This window comes from Triplophysa rosa, linkage group LG5 (genome assembly GCF_024868665.1).
Source record: "Triplophysa rosa linkage group LG5, Trosa_1v2, whole genome shotgun sequence".
Taxonomy (NCBI): Eukaryota; Metazoa; Chordata; class Actinopteri; order Cypriniformes; family Nemacheilidae; genus Triplophysa; species Triplophysa rosa.
The window spans coordinates 18,451,715-18,470,419 of NC_079894.1; the positions used below are offsets into that span (position 1 = coordinate 18,451,715).

Here is an 18,705-nt window from a genome sequence, read left to right on the forward strand (position 1 = left end):
TAAATCATCAGTGTAATTACAATCCTTTCCACATGACTGCACTGCTTATCTGAATAACACCGGTCCTTTCATTGTCATTATTGAGTATTCTCTCTCTCTGTCGTTTCTCTCAGATCCAGCGGGCTCTCTTGAGGAACAACCAAACGCAACGCTTCTCTCAGAAACAGGCTCTTCGGTTGCATCAGGGCCTGGTCACCAGTACTGCAGAGCAGGTTCTGAACACTTTCTGAGCATGTCTCACATTCTTTCTGTATCCTTCCTGTCTTACTCTATACTACTACAGCTCTGACTTAAAGTTATATACTTAAAGTCACCCAAAAAATGAAAATTCTGTCATCATTTATACCCTATCTTGTCATTTCAAACCTGTATGAGTTTCTTTCTTCTGCAGAACAGACAAGTAGATATTTTGAAGAAAGTTGAATGCCCCCCATTCACTTCTATTGTATGGACACAAAACCAATGCAAGTGAATGGGGGCCAGTTAACAACATTCTTTAAAATATCTTCTTTTGTGTTCTGCAGAAGAAAGAAAGTCATACAGGTTTGAAATGACAAGAGATGGTGTGTATTATGTTTTGAGGAACACGAATGGCTTACTTATAATTGTTAAAAAAACATCAAAAAACATCACAACAGCTCCAAACTTGTGTTCGAGAACTTCTTTCACATGCTAATGTGAACTCTGACTGATCTTTGCTTTGTATTTGAGATCAACTTCTCTCTCTGCTCTTTCAGGTGATGGAGCGTCTGTGTGTGCGTGTACAGCAGCAGGTGTGTGTGTTGAGAGGAACAGGTGAAGGGGAGGAGCTACAGGCTGCCAGACAGGTCCTGAAGGAGGCCAGAAATTCTCGAGCTGTGAGTGTTTTCACTCATTTCCACATTTTAGAATAATAAAGTCATTTAAATATGAAATAACACAACTGAAGTATGGAAATTATGTAGTGAGCCAAACATGTTAACCATCTTTGCTTATTTAAGCTCAGCATTGCTTTGTCTGTTCTCTTAAACAGCTTCATGAGGTTCAGAATTTAATGATTTCGGATTTAAATCATCCGCTTTTAATGAAGTCGTCAGTTTTGTACAGAAATTGCTGTATGGGTGGAAATACACAAGTCAACCTCACAGAAAAGTCATTTTAAGCATCTTAAGATCAGAAGAAACATAAATTCAGTCAAGCATGTCCAGACATATGACTGGTTTTGTAGATGTGTAAGCAGCTGTCAGTGTAACTTTAACAGATGTCAGAAATATTAATAAAAATAAGAATTTTTATTTTTGGTATCCTTGGGCATGTCTATAAATTATGCACGTTTAGTTTTCAGATTGCTGGGTTGAAAAAAAATCAGGCGAAACAAGTAAAAATTAGTTTGTTTCATATGGAGAGGGTACTTTTACACTTTCTCTTTTATAGTGAATGTATATGTCATTTTACAAGGTATGTTGATGTGAAAAATGTGTTCTGGTTGTCCTGCTGTATATATTAATTGTATTTTAAAACCTGTGAAATATCCCTGTCTGAATTTTGCATTTTCTGTACTATCCTCAAGCTGTATCCATCGCTATGTGAACTGGCTCATGTGCTGTCAGTGGATGGACCTGTGAGACAAAAACTGGACTCTCTGGCTGGAGAACTGGCCAAGGCTGCTGATAAAGAACTTCAGGTAAGAGTTTTCTCTCTCTCATCATTCGGCCTAATTTATATCTGTGCGGCCAAAAACAGATTGATGGTGGATTTGTGCAGGTAATCGTGGACTCCATGGTGTCTTTGTGCCGTGAGCTGTGCCCGCTTTCGTGTGCTGCCGCAGAGTGTCTCTCACCCCCTCTGTCCTCCATCTCTGAGCGCGTGTCCATCCCTCGATCATCCATCCGCACCGCACTGATGGAGAGAGCGGCTCAAGACATCAACAGAGCTTTGGAGTAAGACAGCTGGGTTTGATAATCAGATGGGTTCATTAACAATCTGTCATAATCATAATTGCAATAATACTTCATAGTCTGATATCACAGGAATTAGAAAATTGTGCCAGATTGTTCAGAATCACAGTCAAGCACAGCTAGAAGACATGTGACAATATCAAACACATATGACATAAAACAGGCATAAAATGAGAATATACAGAAAAAAACAGAGAAATATACTGTATCATAGACAAATAATAACAGGGTAAAACCTTTTAGCTCAAAAGCCATCTTTATGCTACCAAAGTCCATTTACGGAGGTCGTGCCACTCGGTGGCCATGTTTGAAATGCCCTCGGGCAGCTATTTCAGTCATAGCAAGACCACAGTCCTATCTACTTGAATGTGGAAAGACAGATATTTCTAAAATCTCTGACAAAAATCACAATTAAATTACATATTTCCACCCAACATTTAAACCTGACATCAACCATACCTTTTGCTTAAATGCGCTAAAAACATATTAGCTTGCTATTAGCTTCAGTCTATAAGGTTGTGTACTGCACCTTCTACTGTATCTTTAGAAAGAAAGTTCTTTTTTTTATTTAATTTCTTTTTCTAACATGGTTCTTCACCTTTCTTGTCTTTAGGGAAGTAAAGTTGTCCGTGGTGTCCTATCTCACCAACTCTATAGTGGACCAGATCTTACAGGAACTCTATGCCACACACAAAACCCTGGTATGACAGACTACTTGTTGCGTTAACTGATAATTGTCAGTAATTTACCACATTTTAGACACATTGACAGACAATTTCAAAAGCATTTACCTAATTTACATCAATATTTTGTCATATTAGGAAGTATGTAGACATTGAGGTACACAGAACTGAATTCACCATTGATTTATACATCAACGTCACCAGGCCCGGATTAAGAATTCAGAGGCCCCTCGGCACAAGTGTCTTCTAGACCCCATCCCACCCCCCCCCCCATACACACACGTGCGCACAATAAAGTTTATAATTAGCCTATAGAGTCCTTCGTGTAGGAAACACCTCTATCTTATACAGGATTACATAGACAGGTTACAAACTACAATCACAACCTGAAAGACAATATCAACACCTGTTCACATCCTCCATCATACTGGATTTACACCACATGATTGCAACAATGCTTTCCTGGACCAGCAGCAACAATATCAAGACATTTCCCTGTAATGCACTGGCATATGCAAGCACACACTGCCTCACCTCTACTAATTTGTCCATTTGTTAAACTTTATTTGTGTAACACGCACCTCGCAACTCACGTTCTTATGTAAGTGTGTAATGTGTTAAACGGCATTAACAAATATTATAAATATACTTCTTTAGCCTATATTTACATTTAGTCATTTAGCAGAAACTTTTATCCAAAGCAACGTACAAAGTAGGGAAAAAACAGTAGAAGCAATTTGTGCAACAAAAGAACAACAATGCATAGGTGCAGTACAACTGGTCTCAGTCAGCCTATCACAGTATACGAAGCTAATATTTTTTTGGGGGGGGAAATAGGAAAGTAGAAAAGAAGTAGAAGACTGTACTAATGGGTCAGATGTTGGGTCAGATGTTGACGGAAGAGATGTGTTTTTAGCTGATTCCTAAAGACCGCTACAGAATCCGCTGATCTTGTGGCAAGAGGGAGATCATTCCAGAGTCGTAGAACACATCCGGAGAAAGTGCGTGAGAGTGATTTTTTCCCTTTGTGGGACGGCACCAAAAGACGTCGATTGCAGAGTACAGGGATCGAGCAGGTACATAAGTCTGAATTAGTGAGTGAAGATATGGGGGTGCCGAACCAGTGGTGGATTTGTAGGCCAAGAGCAGAGATTTGAATTGGATGCGAGCGACTATAGGGAGCCAGTGCAACCTAATGAAGAGAGGAGTGACGTGTGCTCTCTTCGGCTCGTTGAAGACCACTCTTGCCGCTGCATTCTGGATCATCTGAAGAGGTCTGGTTGTACAAGCTGGAAGACCAGCCAGTAGAGCATTGCAATAGTCCAGTCTGGACAGGACAAGAGCCTGGACAAGAACTTGCGTAGCATGCTCAGACAAGAAAGGTCTAATTCTCCTAATACTGTTGCAGCAGATGAATCTACAGGACTGGCAACATGATCAGCGAAGTTCAGCGAATTATCATCAATTACCACTCCCAGGTTTCTGGCCATTCTGGAAGGAGTAATGGTTGATGAACTTAGTTGGATGGAAAGGTCGTGCTGAGTTTTCTGGTCGGCTGGGATCATGAGAAGTTTAGTTTTTGCAAGGTTCAGCTGCAGGTGATGGTCCTTCATCCAGAGTGAGATGTCATTCAGGCATGCCGAGATGCGCTCAGAAACTGTCGGATCATTAGGCTGAATTGACAGGTGGAGCTGTGTGTCATCCGCATAGCAGTGATAGGAAAAGCCATGTTTCTGAATGACAGAGCCTAGGGACGTTGTGTATATGGAGAAGAGCAGCAGTCCAAGAACAGAGCCCTGGGGTACCCATGTACTGAGATGATGGGAATCAGAGACCTCACCTCTCCAGGATACTCTGAATGACCTATCCGAGAGGTAAGACTCGAACCACCGTAGCGCCGCTCCAGAGACACCCATAGTCTTGAGGGTCGACAGGAGGATGTAGTGGTTGACAGTGTCAAAAGCGGCAGATAGATCCAGGAGTATGAGCACAGATGATTTAGAGGCCGCCCTTGCTAATCTCAGGGCTTCGATGACTGAGCGCAGTGCAGTGCAGAGCTTTTGAAACCAGACTGGTTGCTGTCCAAGAGGTTGTTCTGTGTGAGAAATGAGGAGAGATGGTCAGCTACCACACGCTCAAGGGTTTTTGCAATGAAGGGGAGAAAAATACTGGTCTGTAGTTTCCTAGCAGTGCAGGATCAAGGGTGGGTTTCTTTAGTAGTGGGGTTATACGGTCCTCCTTAAAAGCTGAGGGAAATGTACCAGTGGTGAGAGAAGAGTTGATAATATGGGTCAGAGCGGGGACAACCGATGGAGAGATGGCCTGAAGTAGATGGGTTGGAACGGGATTTAGCAAGCAGGTTGTCGGGTGGTTAGATGCAATGACCTTGGAAACGTCAGCTTCAGACAGGAGAGAGAAAGAGAGGAGCGAGCAGGCTTCGGGAGTTTGTGCATGTTCAGGCGGTGCAGTGAACTGACTGCTTATGATTGTAGTTTGCTCTACAAAGAAAGATGCCAAATCGTTTGCCGTTAAGTCTGATGAAGGTGGGGGGTAGGCGGGGAAGGTTTTGAAGAGGGTACGAGGGTCAGGTGAGCTGTTGATTTTTGAGTGGTAGTACAGAGTTTTGGCAGAGGTAACATCACTGGAGAAAGAAGAGAGGAGAGATTGATAGAGACAGTGGTCAGAAGGATCAGTTGATTTTCGCCACTTCCTCTCAGCAGATCTGAGCTTGGCGCGATGCTCTCAAGAAACACCACCAAATACATGTAAAAAAAACTCTTACCTTTTGAGATTTAAGACAACCGCGAGAATATTTCAACTCATAGATTATGTTTACAACAATAAAACCTTTCTCATTGACATATTTTCTATGGTCAGTTCTGACTTATAACGCAACATCATCTAACAAATCACCATAAAAAAAACATAAAAAGTAACCATGTGTTTATATTTACAGATGAACTGTGTTCATGTTTGTATATCCAAACAGTCAATAATAGTGACAGGTTGTTGGAAACGCTGTTTTGTACATTCAGGAGTCACCTAACATACGGTGAATTGAATGTGCTGCTTCTTCCTGCCGCTCACTGCAGAGAGATGCAATTCCTGGGCCAGAACAGAGACCTTGCGCTTGCGGGGCAGCACTGGCGACATTTTCCCACTGAATGAAAGCTAAGATTTATCCAAGAAGTCACTAGATTTGTTGCTATGCTCTTCGTCTGAACAAAAGCCGCTAAAGGGCTCGTAAAAGTGACCAAATCAAGAGACAGACTTGCGTCTTAGAAACACTGCACCTGCGTGTGTGCGGGCCAGAGAAGCGCACGTCAGAATGAAGATAGTGGAAATACTGTTATGTGAAATTTTCTTCCTCTAGCTTGGGCCCCAAGCTTGCATGGGCCCCTGGGCCTGTGCCCATAATACCCATTGGATAATCCGGCCCTGAACGTCGCTGTCATATTATACCTGGCAACCAGTGGCAATCGGTGCCTCCTCTTCAGGGGAAGCAGGAATTCAAAATACGTGTTCAGCGCTTCACGTGAACCTATGTGCATCACGCATCATGTCAAAATATGTGCCTGCTGCAGATGCGTCGAAAGGGTTTATGATAAAAGAGACACTCGCGTAGACACTGTGTTAACACTTAACTCTGATTACACATGAGACTAAGCGAATATCTAGCGAGCGTCTCTTTTATTAAAAACCCTTTCGATGCGTCTGCAGCAGGCACGTATTTTGACATGACGCGCCACACACATGACGGGCTAAATACATGTTTTGCCGAGCTTCACATTACTGCTTCCCCAGAAGAGGAGTCACGGATCGCCACTGCTTGCAACATCACCCTATGTACAAGAAAATGGGTAGTCAATTTTTTTCTGAATCAAAAGCGCAATTATGTTTCTTTTTTTCAATCTACATTCACAAATAATTCTCCAAGTCTAACTACTTTGTTGAGATTTATTAAGAAGTACCTGGAGACACAACTCCACATAGATTACACTACTTTCCACAAAATAATGGTGCAATAATCCTCTGGAAAAATTTTATCAAAACACAGACTGTGATAAAATTTTTGCAACATTTGATAACATCATAGTGATGTCAGAATGACCATTTACAATTATTTGTAAAGCAACCTCTGCTACAGACTTATTCCTCTCAAACTCTCATTTATCTCATTCATTCTGAGCACATGCACATGTTTTGCTGTTCTTCATGCATCTGCTCATCATTGCAGCTCCGGCAGGTTTCGCAGATGCGGCGGCTGGAAGACGGCGGGACGGCCAGACGCGCTCACAGACACATGGACATACTGGATGTGGTGGAGGACGACTTTGGCATCAGCATAGTGAGTGTGTTAGCTTGAGTCACCGCAGAGCTATACTCAAATTTAATTTAAATAAATTTAACGATGAAAATGAAAACCAGATTAACAATTTCATTATACACAACTGCGCGCACAATATGTGCCAAAATGAAAAATCATTTTTACACTGACAATGCGTTGTCCCTGTCAAATTCTGACTCATCGCTGTGTTTGCTGGTATTTACAGTATCTGTCATCTTGCGTAACTCAGCAGCTTCATCATCTCCATTTGCGATGTTCTCACTGACTTCTATCGTTCTGTTCACAGGACACAATCGCCATTAAGAAACGCAGCTCCAGGACCAGACGCATCCGTCCCGTGTCCAACAGACTCAGTGAGTCACACGCAGACCAGCACTGTCATTCATTTTTTTGATTTCTCATTCAGTGCTTCTAAATCATGTATTAATTTATTCAGTTCACCCAGCACAGCTTAAACCCATTCATTCTTTATATTACATTTTTAAAGATCGCGTAACACACTCAGCTTCTGCCAATCTCATATTAATCTTGAGTGCCTATACAGTAGTATTGCATACATCGTATCTTAGAAGAGTATTTCGTTTGATCAAATTTATAAAAGAGAGATACAGCTGTACGATTATTTCTGGAAAAACACGAGATGCTAGAGATGGGACTAGTGGGGAGAGTGGGATGGAACTACAGCATGAGCAAGCAACACATCATCACATTAATCCCTTCTTGTTTTGTATATTATGCACGTACACGCCGAATGCCAACAAAACAGAGACGTATGACTTAGTATGACTTACCCCGTGCAGTTCATGTCTGGCATCGTTTAGCACTGGGACCGCGCCACTTTCAAACGATCTCTAAATCCAGCGTTAAATCCACCGTTTATATAATCACTGATTTGTAATTCAATATACAGTAAACCTTAAAAATGTGCTGCAGTAAAGTCGTGTTGCGGAAATTACATTTCCTTTCAGTCGGTCTCTCAACGTTGTGTTGAGAGACAGACTGGGGTTTGATCTTGAGAACCTATCATCTCCGAGAGGAATTTAAAAACGCCAATGAACTTGGCGAATGGCACGCGCATGCCAGTCTCCCCGTGCATATGGGAATAAAAGGAGATAGTGGCTCCCATTAATTTTTCTTTTTGTTCTTCGGAACCTGCGTGACTGAATGTCAAGCAAATATTCTCTCCGAGAAATCTACACACTGCTGGAATTAAGACGCATGCAGCGGAGCTCCCCCCTTTGTTCGAGCGGATTTCCCCTGGGCGTTTGAGCAGCGAGCCAGAGAACATCTAAAAGAGCAAATTTCTCACAGTTGCGGGCATGTCTCACAGCTGTGTTCTTGGGTTTGACAGACTCATCCCCGAGTCTGACGGGCATGACACCTGCACTGCATGTTTGGGGCTCAAGCATGCAGAAGCAGGGTTTGTCGATACGACATGTTCCGTATGTGAGAACATGTCGATTAAGGTGTTGCGGTCATGGCTGGTACGTTCTTTTTTTTAATATTGTTTTTATTTGAGTTTTTGATGACATACAAAATTAACTCAATCGGACACCCTCCCCCACCACATAGTACAATTTAACAAAAGAAAAAAATATATATATATATAAAACAATACAAATAGATAAGGAAAGAAAAAAAAGTAATATAAGTAAAATAAATCAGTGATTATATAAAGGGGAGAAACGATGGGTAATGATAATCAGGTAATGATCAGAACTTAACCACAGGTTCCAGACATCCATTATTATTATTTTGGCTCAGTGAAGTCCAGGAAGGGCTGCCATACAGCTTCAAATCGACAATGAGATCCAGGCTCGGTATGACGTAAATTCTCCATTTGTATGACATTAAAGAGTTCACGTTGCCAGGCTTTAAAACATGGAGGATCTGAGGATTTCAAGTTTAAAAGTATTGATTTCTTGGCAAGAGTCATTCCGGTCAATAAGGATCTTTGCTGAGAGATTGAAAGAGTTTTTAGTGTTTCTGAGGATCCCAGAATCGCAAGGACACGGTCCGGTTTAACCTCCTTTTGAAAAACTTTCGAAAAAAGCATATGTGCTAGTGAACCCTCCTCTATTTTACATTTGTCGCATATCGGAGAAACAGAGCTGTATATTTTACTAAGCCTGGTTTTAGAGTAGTGTAATCTGTGCACCACTTTAAATTGTATTAGTCTGTGTCTCAAATTTATTGAGCAATCTTGAATATTCCCAAGACTTTCAAGCCAACATTCATCAGATATTTCTTCCCCCAAATCCTTGACCCAGGCCTCTTTTATGTGCTCTGTGTTTACAGGCAGTTCAAAAACATCAACACAACGTGAAATCAAATGTCTAGAGTTTGGTTTTAACAAAAAAACATTGGTCAAGTGCAGTAGCCTTAGGCTTATTAATAAATTCTTTAAAGACAGATCCGACATAGTGTCTCACTTGCAAGTACCGGAAGACGGCTGGTACGTTCTTTCTGAACGCTACCGCAACCCTGTCTGCTTCCCGAGCGAGTTCAACTGCCGCTTCGGCGAGGTCGATCGCTTCTACGAGCAGCGGGGGTGATTTGGGGGTTCCCATGGATGTCTCTCTGTCAGCTTCGGCATCGTGGACCACCCATGCCCCAGCACGCTCACCTGGCTCTTCCCCGATGGGCAACGGTGAACCGTCCCATAGCGGGCAGACTTGACAGAAGGATGAGGACGAACTCTCTGTCATTGCATCGGACAGTTACCTCCTGGCATCAGATGCGGAAGACCCCTTGGAGCTCCTGCCCCCGGGCAGTCGAGCCCAAGACAAGATCGATGCTGAGATGTCAGCCATGCTTGCCCGGGCAGCCGGAAAACTTTCAGAAAAAATGGAACCGGGGCAGACCACGCTCCGACCCTAAGAACCACGAATCCAGCCACGAGCGTTTCGGGGAGGGCAGCTGGATTCGTGGTTCTTGGGGTCGGAGCGTGGTCTGCTCTGGTTCCATTTTTTCCGGAAGTGCGTGTGGAGCTCACGAAGATGTGGAATGCGCCTTTCTCGGCGCGTTCCGGTCCAACGGGCTCAGGAGTTGTTACTTCCCTGGACGGTGGGGCAATCGACCTGAAGGATGCGTACTTCCACGTCTCCATCCTCCCTTGACGTCGGCCGTTCCTACGGTTCGCGTTTGAGAGGCGGGCGTACCAGTACAGTCCCTTCGGTCTGGCCCTGTCTCCCTGGGTTTTTACCAAACTCGCAGAGGCTGCTTTAGCTCCCCTCAGGGAGCAGGGCATGCGGATACTCAACTATCTCGACGACTGTCTTATCTTGGCTCACTCGTGAGATCTGTTGTGCACGCACAGGGACCTCGTGCTTCGGCACTTAGACCGTCTGGGCCTTCGGGTCAACCGGGAAAAGAGCAAGCTCTCCCCAGTGCAGAGCATCTCCTATCTCGGTATGGAACTCGACTCTGTCCCTATGGCAGTGCGTCTCACCAACGAGCGCGCACAGTCTGTGATGAACTGTCTGAAACATTTCAGACAGACACCAGCGCTCCCCCTGAAACTTTTTCAGAGGCTCCTGGGGCATATGGTGTCCTCGGCAGGGGTTATCCCGCTCGGGTTGATGCACATGCAACCACTTCAGCACTGGCTTCAGAGTCACGTTCCTTGGAGGGCGTGGATCTAAGCGGTTTGCCGCCGGCGGTCGTTGAGACCGTCCTGCAGGCTAGAGCCCCCGCCACTAGGTGTTCATACACCCTGAAGTGGCGCCTCTTCTCGTCCTGGTGTTCTTCCCGAGGTGAAGACCCACGGAGATGCCCGATCGGGTCAGTGTTGTCCTTCCTGCAAGAGAGACTCGAGAGCAACCTCTCCCCATCCACTCTGAAAGTGTATGTAGCCGCTATTGTCGCTCATCACGATCTCGTGGAGGGTAAGTCTCTGGGGAAACACAACCTGGTCACCAGGTTCCTCAGGGTTGCGAGGAGGATGAATCCACCTCGACCGCGCTCCGTACCCTCTTGGGACCTTAATGTGGTCTTACAGGGCCTTCGTATGGCCCCTTTCGAGCCCCTGAGAGATGCCAGTCTTCCTCAAGAGGGTAGGGGACCTCCAGACATTCTACGTGTCCCACAAGTGCCTATAATTCGGGCCTGGCAATTCTCACATTATCCTGAGACCCTGGCTAGGCTACATGCCCAAGGTTCCCACCACTCCCTTTCGGGACCAGGTGGTGAGTCTGCAGGCACTCCACCATGGGAAGGAAGACCCAACCTCCACCGCGTTGTGTCCAGTATGCGCCCTGCGCCTCTACTTGGACCACACGCAGAGCTTTAGGAGCTCTGAGCAGCTCTTTGTCTGTTTTGGGGACAGCACAAGGGGATGGCTGTCTCCAAACAGAGATTGGCGCACTGGATCATGGATGCCATTACTTTGGCATACCAGGCCCAAGATCGCCCGTGCCCGCTTGCAGTGAGAGCCCACTCCACTCGGGGTATGGCCTCCTCGTGGGCACTGGCCCAGGGTGCCTCTCTGACAGACATCTGTAGTACTGCAGGTTGGTCTACGCCCAGTACCTTCGCAAGGTTTTACAATCTCCGAGTGGAACCAGTGTCAGCCCGTGTCTTACATGCTACCAGCAGGTGAGACTAGCGACTGGGGGGCATAGGCCTGCGAAAGCGCCTTCTTCCCTCTTCGGTGAGTCAGTGCGCTATTAGCCTCCCTACTTCCCCCGCAGGGTGAAGTATAGGCATTCCATCCCTCACTAAGCATTGGCAATATTGGTAACAGACCAGGCGGAGCGGTCTGTTATACCAAGTCCGGTAGTGGTAGAGTCACCCCTATTCAGGTGTTTCCCTATACTTAGACTGTTGCCCCATACGTAGTGACTCCCCTGCAGGGTCGTCCCGTATGTTGACTTCCTCACTCTCGGTTCCCCTGTCGGTGAACCTGTGGCCTCCCTCCCGGTGGGTCAACCCACCTGGGTCATGTGCTCCCTACTCAGGCTCGCGCATCATATCCCATGTTGTTCTCCCCACTGGTGAGACCATGCTGGTGTCTCCACATGTAACCTCCCCTTGCGGTAGGATGTGGTCTCCATAGCACACTCTTTCAGAAGAGAGAGCATTGCTTTCCCTTTTGGTACCGGGCGGCTATCTCGCTAAATAGAGAACAACATCACCGCCTGTGACAGCCATCGGTACGAGCCTCTCATAGTATGCTACTAGTTACCGATCCCACTGGAAGATCACATCTCGTGGTAGCGCTCACTTGTGACTCGCTAGTCCAGTCAGTGTCGCTCTGCTTGAGCTTGTGATACGGCTCAGTGCCATGGCGTGTCATATAGGACCCCAGTCTGTCTCTCAACACAACATCGAGAGACCGGCTGAAAGGGAACGTCTCGGTTACGACTGTAATCTTTGTTCCCTGATGGAGGGAACAAGATGATGTGTCTTCAGGCCACAACGCTTCGCCGGCCTGATGCAGCGACCGGGAGATGTCTCTCAGGTTGCTCAGCCCAAAAAGATGAATGAATGGGCGCCGCCATCTCCTTTTATACCCGTATGCACGGGGCGGAGACTGGCATGTGCGTGCCATTCACCAAGTTCATTGCTGTTTTTAAATTCCTCTCGGAGATGATAGGTTCTCAAGATCAAACCCCAGTCTGTCTCACAACACAACTTTAACGATTTTGTAGCTAATTGGCAGCTAGCAAGGTCTACTACATTAGTTTAGACTCTTAGCATCTTAATATACATGAATTAAATGGTTCCATTTGAAATAATGTCAAAATGTAATTCAATTAGCTTATTTTATGTATCTTAACATTGTGACCAGAGTTGTGGTTTATATTAAATCAATTTAATCATTAATTTTATTTTTGTCAAGGTGTGTAATGACACTGTGAATAGATTTATAAAGCGTCATATGACAAATTTTGACATAAATATACAATTTCACTGCTTGGACTTAAAAGTGCCCATAGTTGCAGAAACACCCATTTACTCATTTACTAAGACCCCTTTTATTTACCTCTAGGTCTAGGTGAGGACCCTAACTCCTCACCTTTAGTGTCCACGCCTCAGACATCCGCCCCCATCTCACGCTCGGCATCATGGGAAGGTCTGTCCACACTGCCTACCCAGGGCTTACCTCTGCGTCATGTGACCCACGTCAGACCCCGCCCACCACGGAAACACAGGACAGCACATACATCTTTTGAGGCAGTGAGTGGATTGTGTTTCTTTAATTGTGAATCCCTTTTTTTTTGTTACATGTAATTTTCCTTGGGACGCAAGTATGAGAGGAGGAAGGGATCAAAGGGAGTTGTTTATAAAATGAAACGTTCTTTCTTACTCAAGTATCACTTGGAACGTTTATTACTGATGATTTTTGTATTATTTCATGGCACGGAAGGGATTTGCCATTATGCTGGAGATTGATTAATCATGACGTTCTTAATAAATCTTAATAACGCAAGATGTACTATTAAATTATGGAAAATGTTTTTTTAAACCGCAAGAATGAAACCTGAGATGAAATTGTTGTGCCAGATGTGAATGTAAATGTGTCAGGTGTTTTGACAAAAAAGATGGGATGCACCTATATTTTCTTGATCCAACTGTAGCTTCTCTCTTAGCTTTTCTCTTTTCAGCCGTCGCCTTCTTACAGAGCATTTAGAGAATGGATGTGTCATTATGCATGGTGGACTTTGATCGATTTGTGGGTCACGGTTTGGAGGATAAAGGAAATGAGGAACCATCAATTAGAGTTGAGGCGCACACAGAGAAAACCTTTCGACCTCATAATAATGACTGTTGTTATTTGTCAGAAACTTGTTGAAATGGAATAAAAACGGTATAATTAGACTTCACTGAAGCAGCTTGTGTGATGCTACGAGGGAGTGGATTAAATCATGTTTACTTGTTAACTTGGTTACGTACCTTGTTCCACACCAAACGTGCAGAATTTTGTCTCAACACGGGCCCAGATGTTTTCTGCAGCGACGTCTGACCTCGTAAATCACTTCTAAGTGCCTGCAAGCTGTGTCTTTGTTTTCTCTTATGTTTGTTGATCAAACTCTAATGGATTGACATAATAGACAAAAACAAAACCCAGATGATGAAATAAAAGACCATCATCCACTAACACAAATTTAGAGAGATGATCGGCTCAAAGCCCTAGTCCTCAAAATGAAACATAATCAACATCATCTATTTCTTGTCGTCTTGTAGCAATGCTCCGAGAATGGAGGAGTATCTCTATTGGAGGATGGACTGCCTGATTTCTACACCAAGAGAGTTTTAGCAGACAGGTGCTGAAAACTGAATACTTTTGTATAATAACTCTGACAATAAAGGTTGTCACAATTTTCTTTTTAAAGATCGATAAGATGTGTGCTTACTGTACTTTGTACGGTATTATCTTTTCTCTGACCTTTTGTTCTGCAGTCAGCTGTCCTCTCACCATCACGCTCAGGCTCTGAGAAGAAAGAAGAGACGCAGCGTGCTGTCCATATTTTCAGGATTCAGGAAGAACCGAAATTCTACCTTATCCTATCAAGAGCCAGACCCTGCAGGAAGGGGCGGGGCCTGCGGGGATGAATGTCGCACTAAGTACATCATTTGTTTTTACTTTATCTCAGTTATGTTGTGTGTCCTTTAGACCTTACATTTACCAACCATGTGTGCATTTGTACATTTGTACCTGTTGGCAATGCTTAAGAAATATTTATTGATTAATAATTTTGCATTCACATTTAGGAAATTTAGAACCTTAAACTAGATGTAGTGTAGAAAACTTAGTGTAGAAAACTCCTATGTTGAATCTATGTTGTTTACAGTATATTATTAAAAAAAATAAAGAACTGATTCACCTGACAACAAAGTTACACAGTAAGAAGCTAAAATTATATGAATTATAGTTTAATTTTGGGATGCAGCCTGTAGGAATATGCATGCACAGGCGGCTAATGAAGGGTCTGAAGTATAATTAAAGCTTATTACATTAAAAAGTGTTTGTTGTATTTCAGTTGGATGTGTGAATGGCATATTTGGGTTTACATGAAGATCTTGCTGCGAGACTGTGTCTTTAGGAAACGTTTGCACCTGTAAAGTCTATGTTGGGTAGAAAGTGTGTGTATTCAGTGGTGTATAATGTTAATTATTAACCGTGGGATTCATACAAAAAATATCGCAACAAGCGCATCTGTTAGATTAATACTTTTTGGATGGAAACTATGCTCACAAGTATTTGATAATATTTGACATATGCAATTCCATTTTTTGTGCTTTGATCTAGTTGAAGTCTTCCCTTTGTTTAAATATGAAAAGTACATGTTTCTTTAGCTGTATTATATTAGAGTTGTCATTCACTCACTAATGTTGTTCCAAATATGTCTGACTTTAATTTGTGGAACACAGAAAGTTGCTTTTGCTCTCATTTTATGGAAAAAAAGCAAATAGAGACTGTGGCTATTAATTCTCATGATTCTGTGGAATATTTTGTTTCCAAGTAATGGTTTTTGAACAGGTTGAATGTTGGTGTCTCTTTAATTAAACATACAACATAAGTCAAAGTCTATTTCTCTCTCTCTCTTTCGCTCTCTCAGTATTGCAACTGAGAATGTGTACTCCCTGATTCAGCACCCTAAGGATCGTGGGAGATTAGACCCTGAGGGCACCAATGGGAGGCTGGGGCAGAGCGTCCAGAGGACCCCTCAGCTGTCAGGACGGTCCATACAGGGCATACCCCTGCCTGGAATGACGGGAATGAGTCCTTCCTGCTTTTCACAGAGACAGGTGCCCTACAACACATTACATCATCTTCTAATCCGCTACCCAGCAGCACTGTTGCTTTTAGAGCGAAATGAAATGTTGATGGCCATGGTAATTGTTTTGAAATTGGTTACATCAGCTGCGAATGAATATACCAGCTGAATATGTTCTATATGTATACACACCAGGGAATAAATAGGCATAAATCAAAGTTAATAAAGATGTTTGAGTGAATTCCTTTTCTCTTAGTCTAATTTCCGCACCCTGTGGGGTGTAGCCATATTCTTACTTTTAACCCCTTGATAACAATTAATTGTTATTTTTACTTACATTTTTCACAAAATAGGCCCAGGGAACTGAAAAAAATGAATGCATTATAAGTTGCTTTCAATAAAAGCATCTGCCACTAAAGTATAAATAAACATTAGCATCACTTCTTTTTTAATACACTAGAGCACATGAATAAAAACCACATAAACCGTGTTTCATTCACCACATGATTTCTCTCTGTTCCCTGCAGTCGCCTGATTACAGCGAGGTGTTTGGCTCTTCTGAAGAGTTCGGCTACCCAGAACATGAACTGGACCGACATTCAGATATTGTGGTTAAAGGCCACACACCTTCAACAGACAGACAGACTGAATCAAGGAGACAGGAGTCACAATCAGACAGCCAGAGAAAATCAGAGAATGTAACCGACCCTCAGCTGGTGGAAACTAGAAAGAGACCCGAGCCGCGGCCACAGAGCTCTAAACCGAGCCTGGCTAAAACACGACAGCGACATCTGGAGGAGAGTTATGGTACTGCATGTTTTCACAGCGCTTTAGCACGAATTACTTCTTAGTAGCTGTCAATACATCTGTCAATGACACTGTGTTTAATAGTATTTAACATACACCATTTAACCAACGCAAGTAGTGATTGTACTTAGCACACAAAATACAATGACAGTCTGCCTCAGCCGCGTATCATTTTTGTTTATGCATGGATAGATGGATAATGTGCATTATTCACTGTCCCTAGATAATTCCACTGACGATTCTGGAGAGCTCAGAGAGAGAGATGAGGAAAACAAGGAGCGAAGATGTGTGGACCAGAAAGACCAAAAACCACAGGGACAAACCTCACCCATTCCTGAAAAGGTCTGTGTGTATCTGGGTATTCTTCCTGTAGCGCAGGAAGGGCATGACACTAGCAATTCCCAGGAGATGCATGTACTGATCAAATTTAGACTTTGAATGCAATGGAAGTCCCTTTGGATGAAGACGTAAATAAATGAGAATGTGTACGCGATTGTTAAGTGGGTGTGTGCCATTTTTCTCATAGCAAAGATGTATCATCAATACATATTTTGATTTTATCATTCCTTCCAGCCATGTTATTATTCACCCCACACGTCTCCCATTGGCTCCCCACCACATGACGTGGCCAATGAGAACAAGGCACCACCTGCTCCATCCATATCTGCTAAGCCTGTGCTTCATTCTGCTTCTATAGATTCTGCTGTACTTCAAGGTAATTCGAGGATGACGATTGAATAGCATGATATTTCAGTAATGGTTGTTAGAGGGATAGTTTGTCCAAAAATAACAACTAATTTATTCGCCCTCATGTCGTTCCAAAACTGTGTAAGAATCTTTTTTCCTGAAAAATGCAAAAAAAGATATTTTGAGGAGTGTCTCCGTGGTTTTCTGTCCAAACATTTGGATGAACTATCTCTTTAAATTTAAGGCTTTTACAAAGGCCAAATGTTACATCTTAGATTGCATGCCGTCTAATAGATTTTAGAGTTCATATAGCTCATGTAGAACATGTATCATGTTTGTTGCCATGACGATGACGATGGGGTGATCAGGTGAGGAATTCAAGAGCAGCCTTGCAGGTCCCACGAAGCCACACCGAAACAGGAAAGCAAACTCATGTGACACAGGTAAACACATTCGGAGCATGTCGTGAGGGTCTGCGTGCATTCACGGTTTATTGCTCTGGCATGCTTTTATCTACAGTATGTACAGTACAGTTTGTACAGTACAGTAAACTGTACCGTGTTCCTCACGTAGTGCCTCTCCCTGTGTGTTTGCCCCTGAATTTTCCTGTAGGTATGGAACGGGATATCCGCTGTGATCTGGAAAGATCTTCAGATCGCAAACCCCCCGTGAAAAAACCCAGACTCCCTCCAAAGCGAAATAAATCTTTGGATTTCCCCGGTACTGTGTGTGAATGTGTATTTCTGTTGGCCTTGAGTTTTAAATCCTGGGTTACCTCAGTGTAATTTTTCCAATTCATTCATTCAGGGTTTGAACAACAGATTTTGAGGTTTATAAATATAAATATGTCAGTTTGACTGGACAAGTACAGCAACAGTACACAGCCTGCTGTCTGTTCGTGGGAAATGTGGCAATGTAAACTGTTGTGGTTGTCTTGAAGGGTTATTTCAGCCAAAAATAAAAAATGTAGTCATATACCCACCCTCATGTTGTTTGACTTGTATGACTTTTTTTCTTTTGTGGAACATAAGTAGTTTTGTGAAAGGGGACTGACACTCTCACAGTATACAACCTAACATCATATTTTTGGTTCCACGGATGAAAGAAAGTCATGTGGTACACAAGTCTATGTGCAATGGCATGAAGGTCATTGTTAATAATTACATTTTTTTATTTTTTGCTAAACTGTCCCTTTAAAAAAAGTAAGTGTGTAATCATGCAAAAGTTGTTTTTATAACCCAGGTTTAAAAAGTATATCACGCCTTTTCAAAATTACAGACGTTAAACGTTCCTTAACCCAATTTTAAAGTCTTTATTCAGGTTTTTTTTAAAAAACATTAACCCAGGGTTAAAGGAGTAGTTAAACCAAAAATGAAAATTCTGTCATCATCTACTCACCCTCTTGTCATTTCAAACCTGTATGACTTTAATTCTGAGTCCGGGCACGTACCGGGGCCCTCTCCGGGGGACAGCACGCCAAATATGCTTAATATCCGTCCCCTATGCGTAGTTCTTATATG

General features: G+C 43.2%; 1 protein-coding gene across 3 annotated transcripts in view; it reads left to right on the top strand.

The window, feature by feature from the left end:
- carmil3 (capping protein regulator and myosin 1 linker 3) overlaps positions 1–18,705 on the top strand; it is a 54,607-nt gene that overhangs the window by 34,854 nt on the left and 1,048 nt on the right. Inside the window, exons 24-39 of one of the 3 annotated variants that reach the window (XM_057334383.1) lie at positions 114–212; positions 738–857; positions 1,550–1,663; positions 1,744–1,919; positions 2,551–2,638; positions 6,858–6,968; positions 7,255–7,321; positions 12,961–13,148; positions 14,157–14,236; positions 14,373–14,537; positions 15,533–15,722; positions 16,219–16,498; positions 16,722–16,840; positions 17,072–17,213; positions 17,554–17,628; positions 17,798–17,905. In XM_057334383.1, the coding sequence (XP_057190366.1) occupies positions 114–212; positions 738–857; positions 1,550–1,663; positions 1,744–1,919; positions 2,551–2,638; positions 6,858–6,968; positions 7,255–7,321; positions 12,961–13,148; positions 14,157–14,236; positions 14,373–14,537; positions 15,533–15,722; positions 16,219–16,498; positions 16,722–16,840; positions 17,072–17,213; positions 17,554–17,628; positions 17,798–17,905 (2,122 nt within the window). The remainder of the gene's footprint in view (positions 1–113; positions 213–737; positions 858–1,549; positions 1,664–1,743; positions 1,920–2,550; positions 2,639–6,857; positions 6,969–7,254; positions 7,322–12,960; positions 13,149–14,156; positions 14,237–14,372; positions 14,538–15,532; positions 15,723–16,218; positions 16,499–16,721; positions 16,841–17,071; positions 17,214–17,553; positions 17,629–17,797; positions 17,906–18,705) is intronic. The other 2 variants (XM_057334384.1, XM_057334385.1) reach the window with 2 other exon arrangements.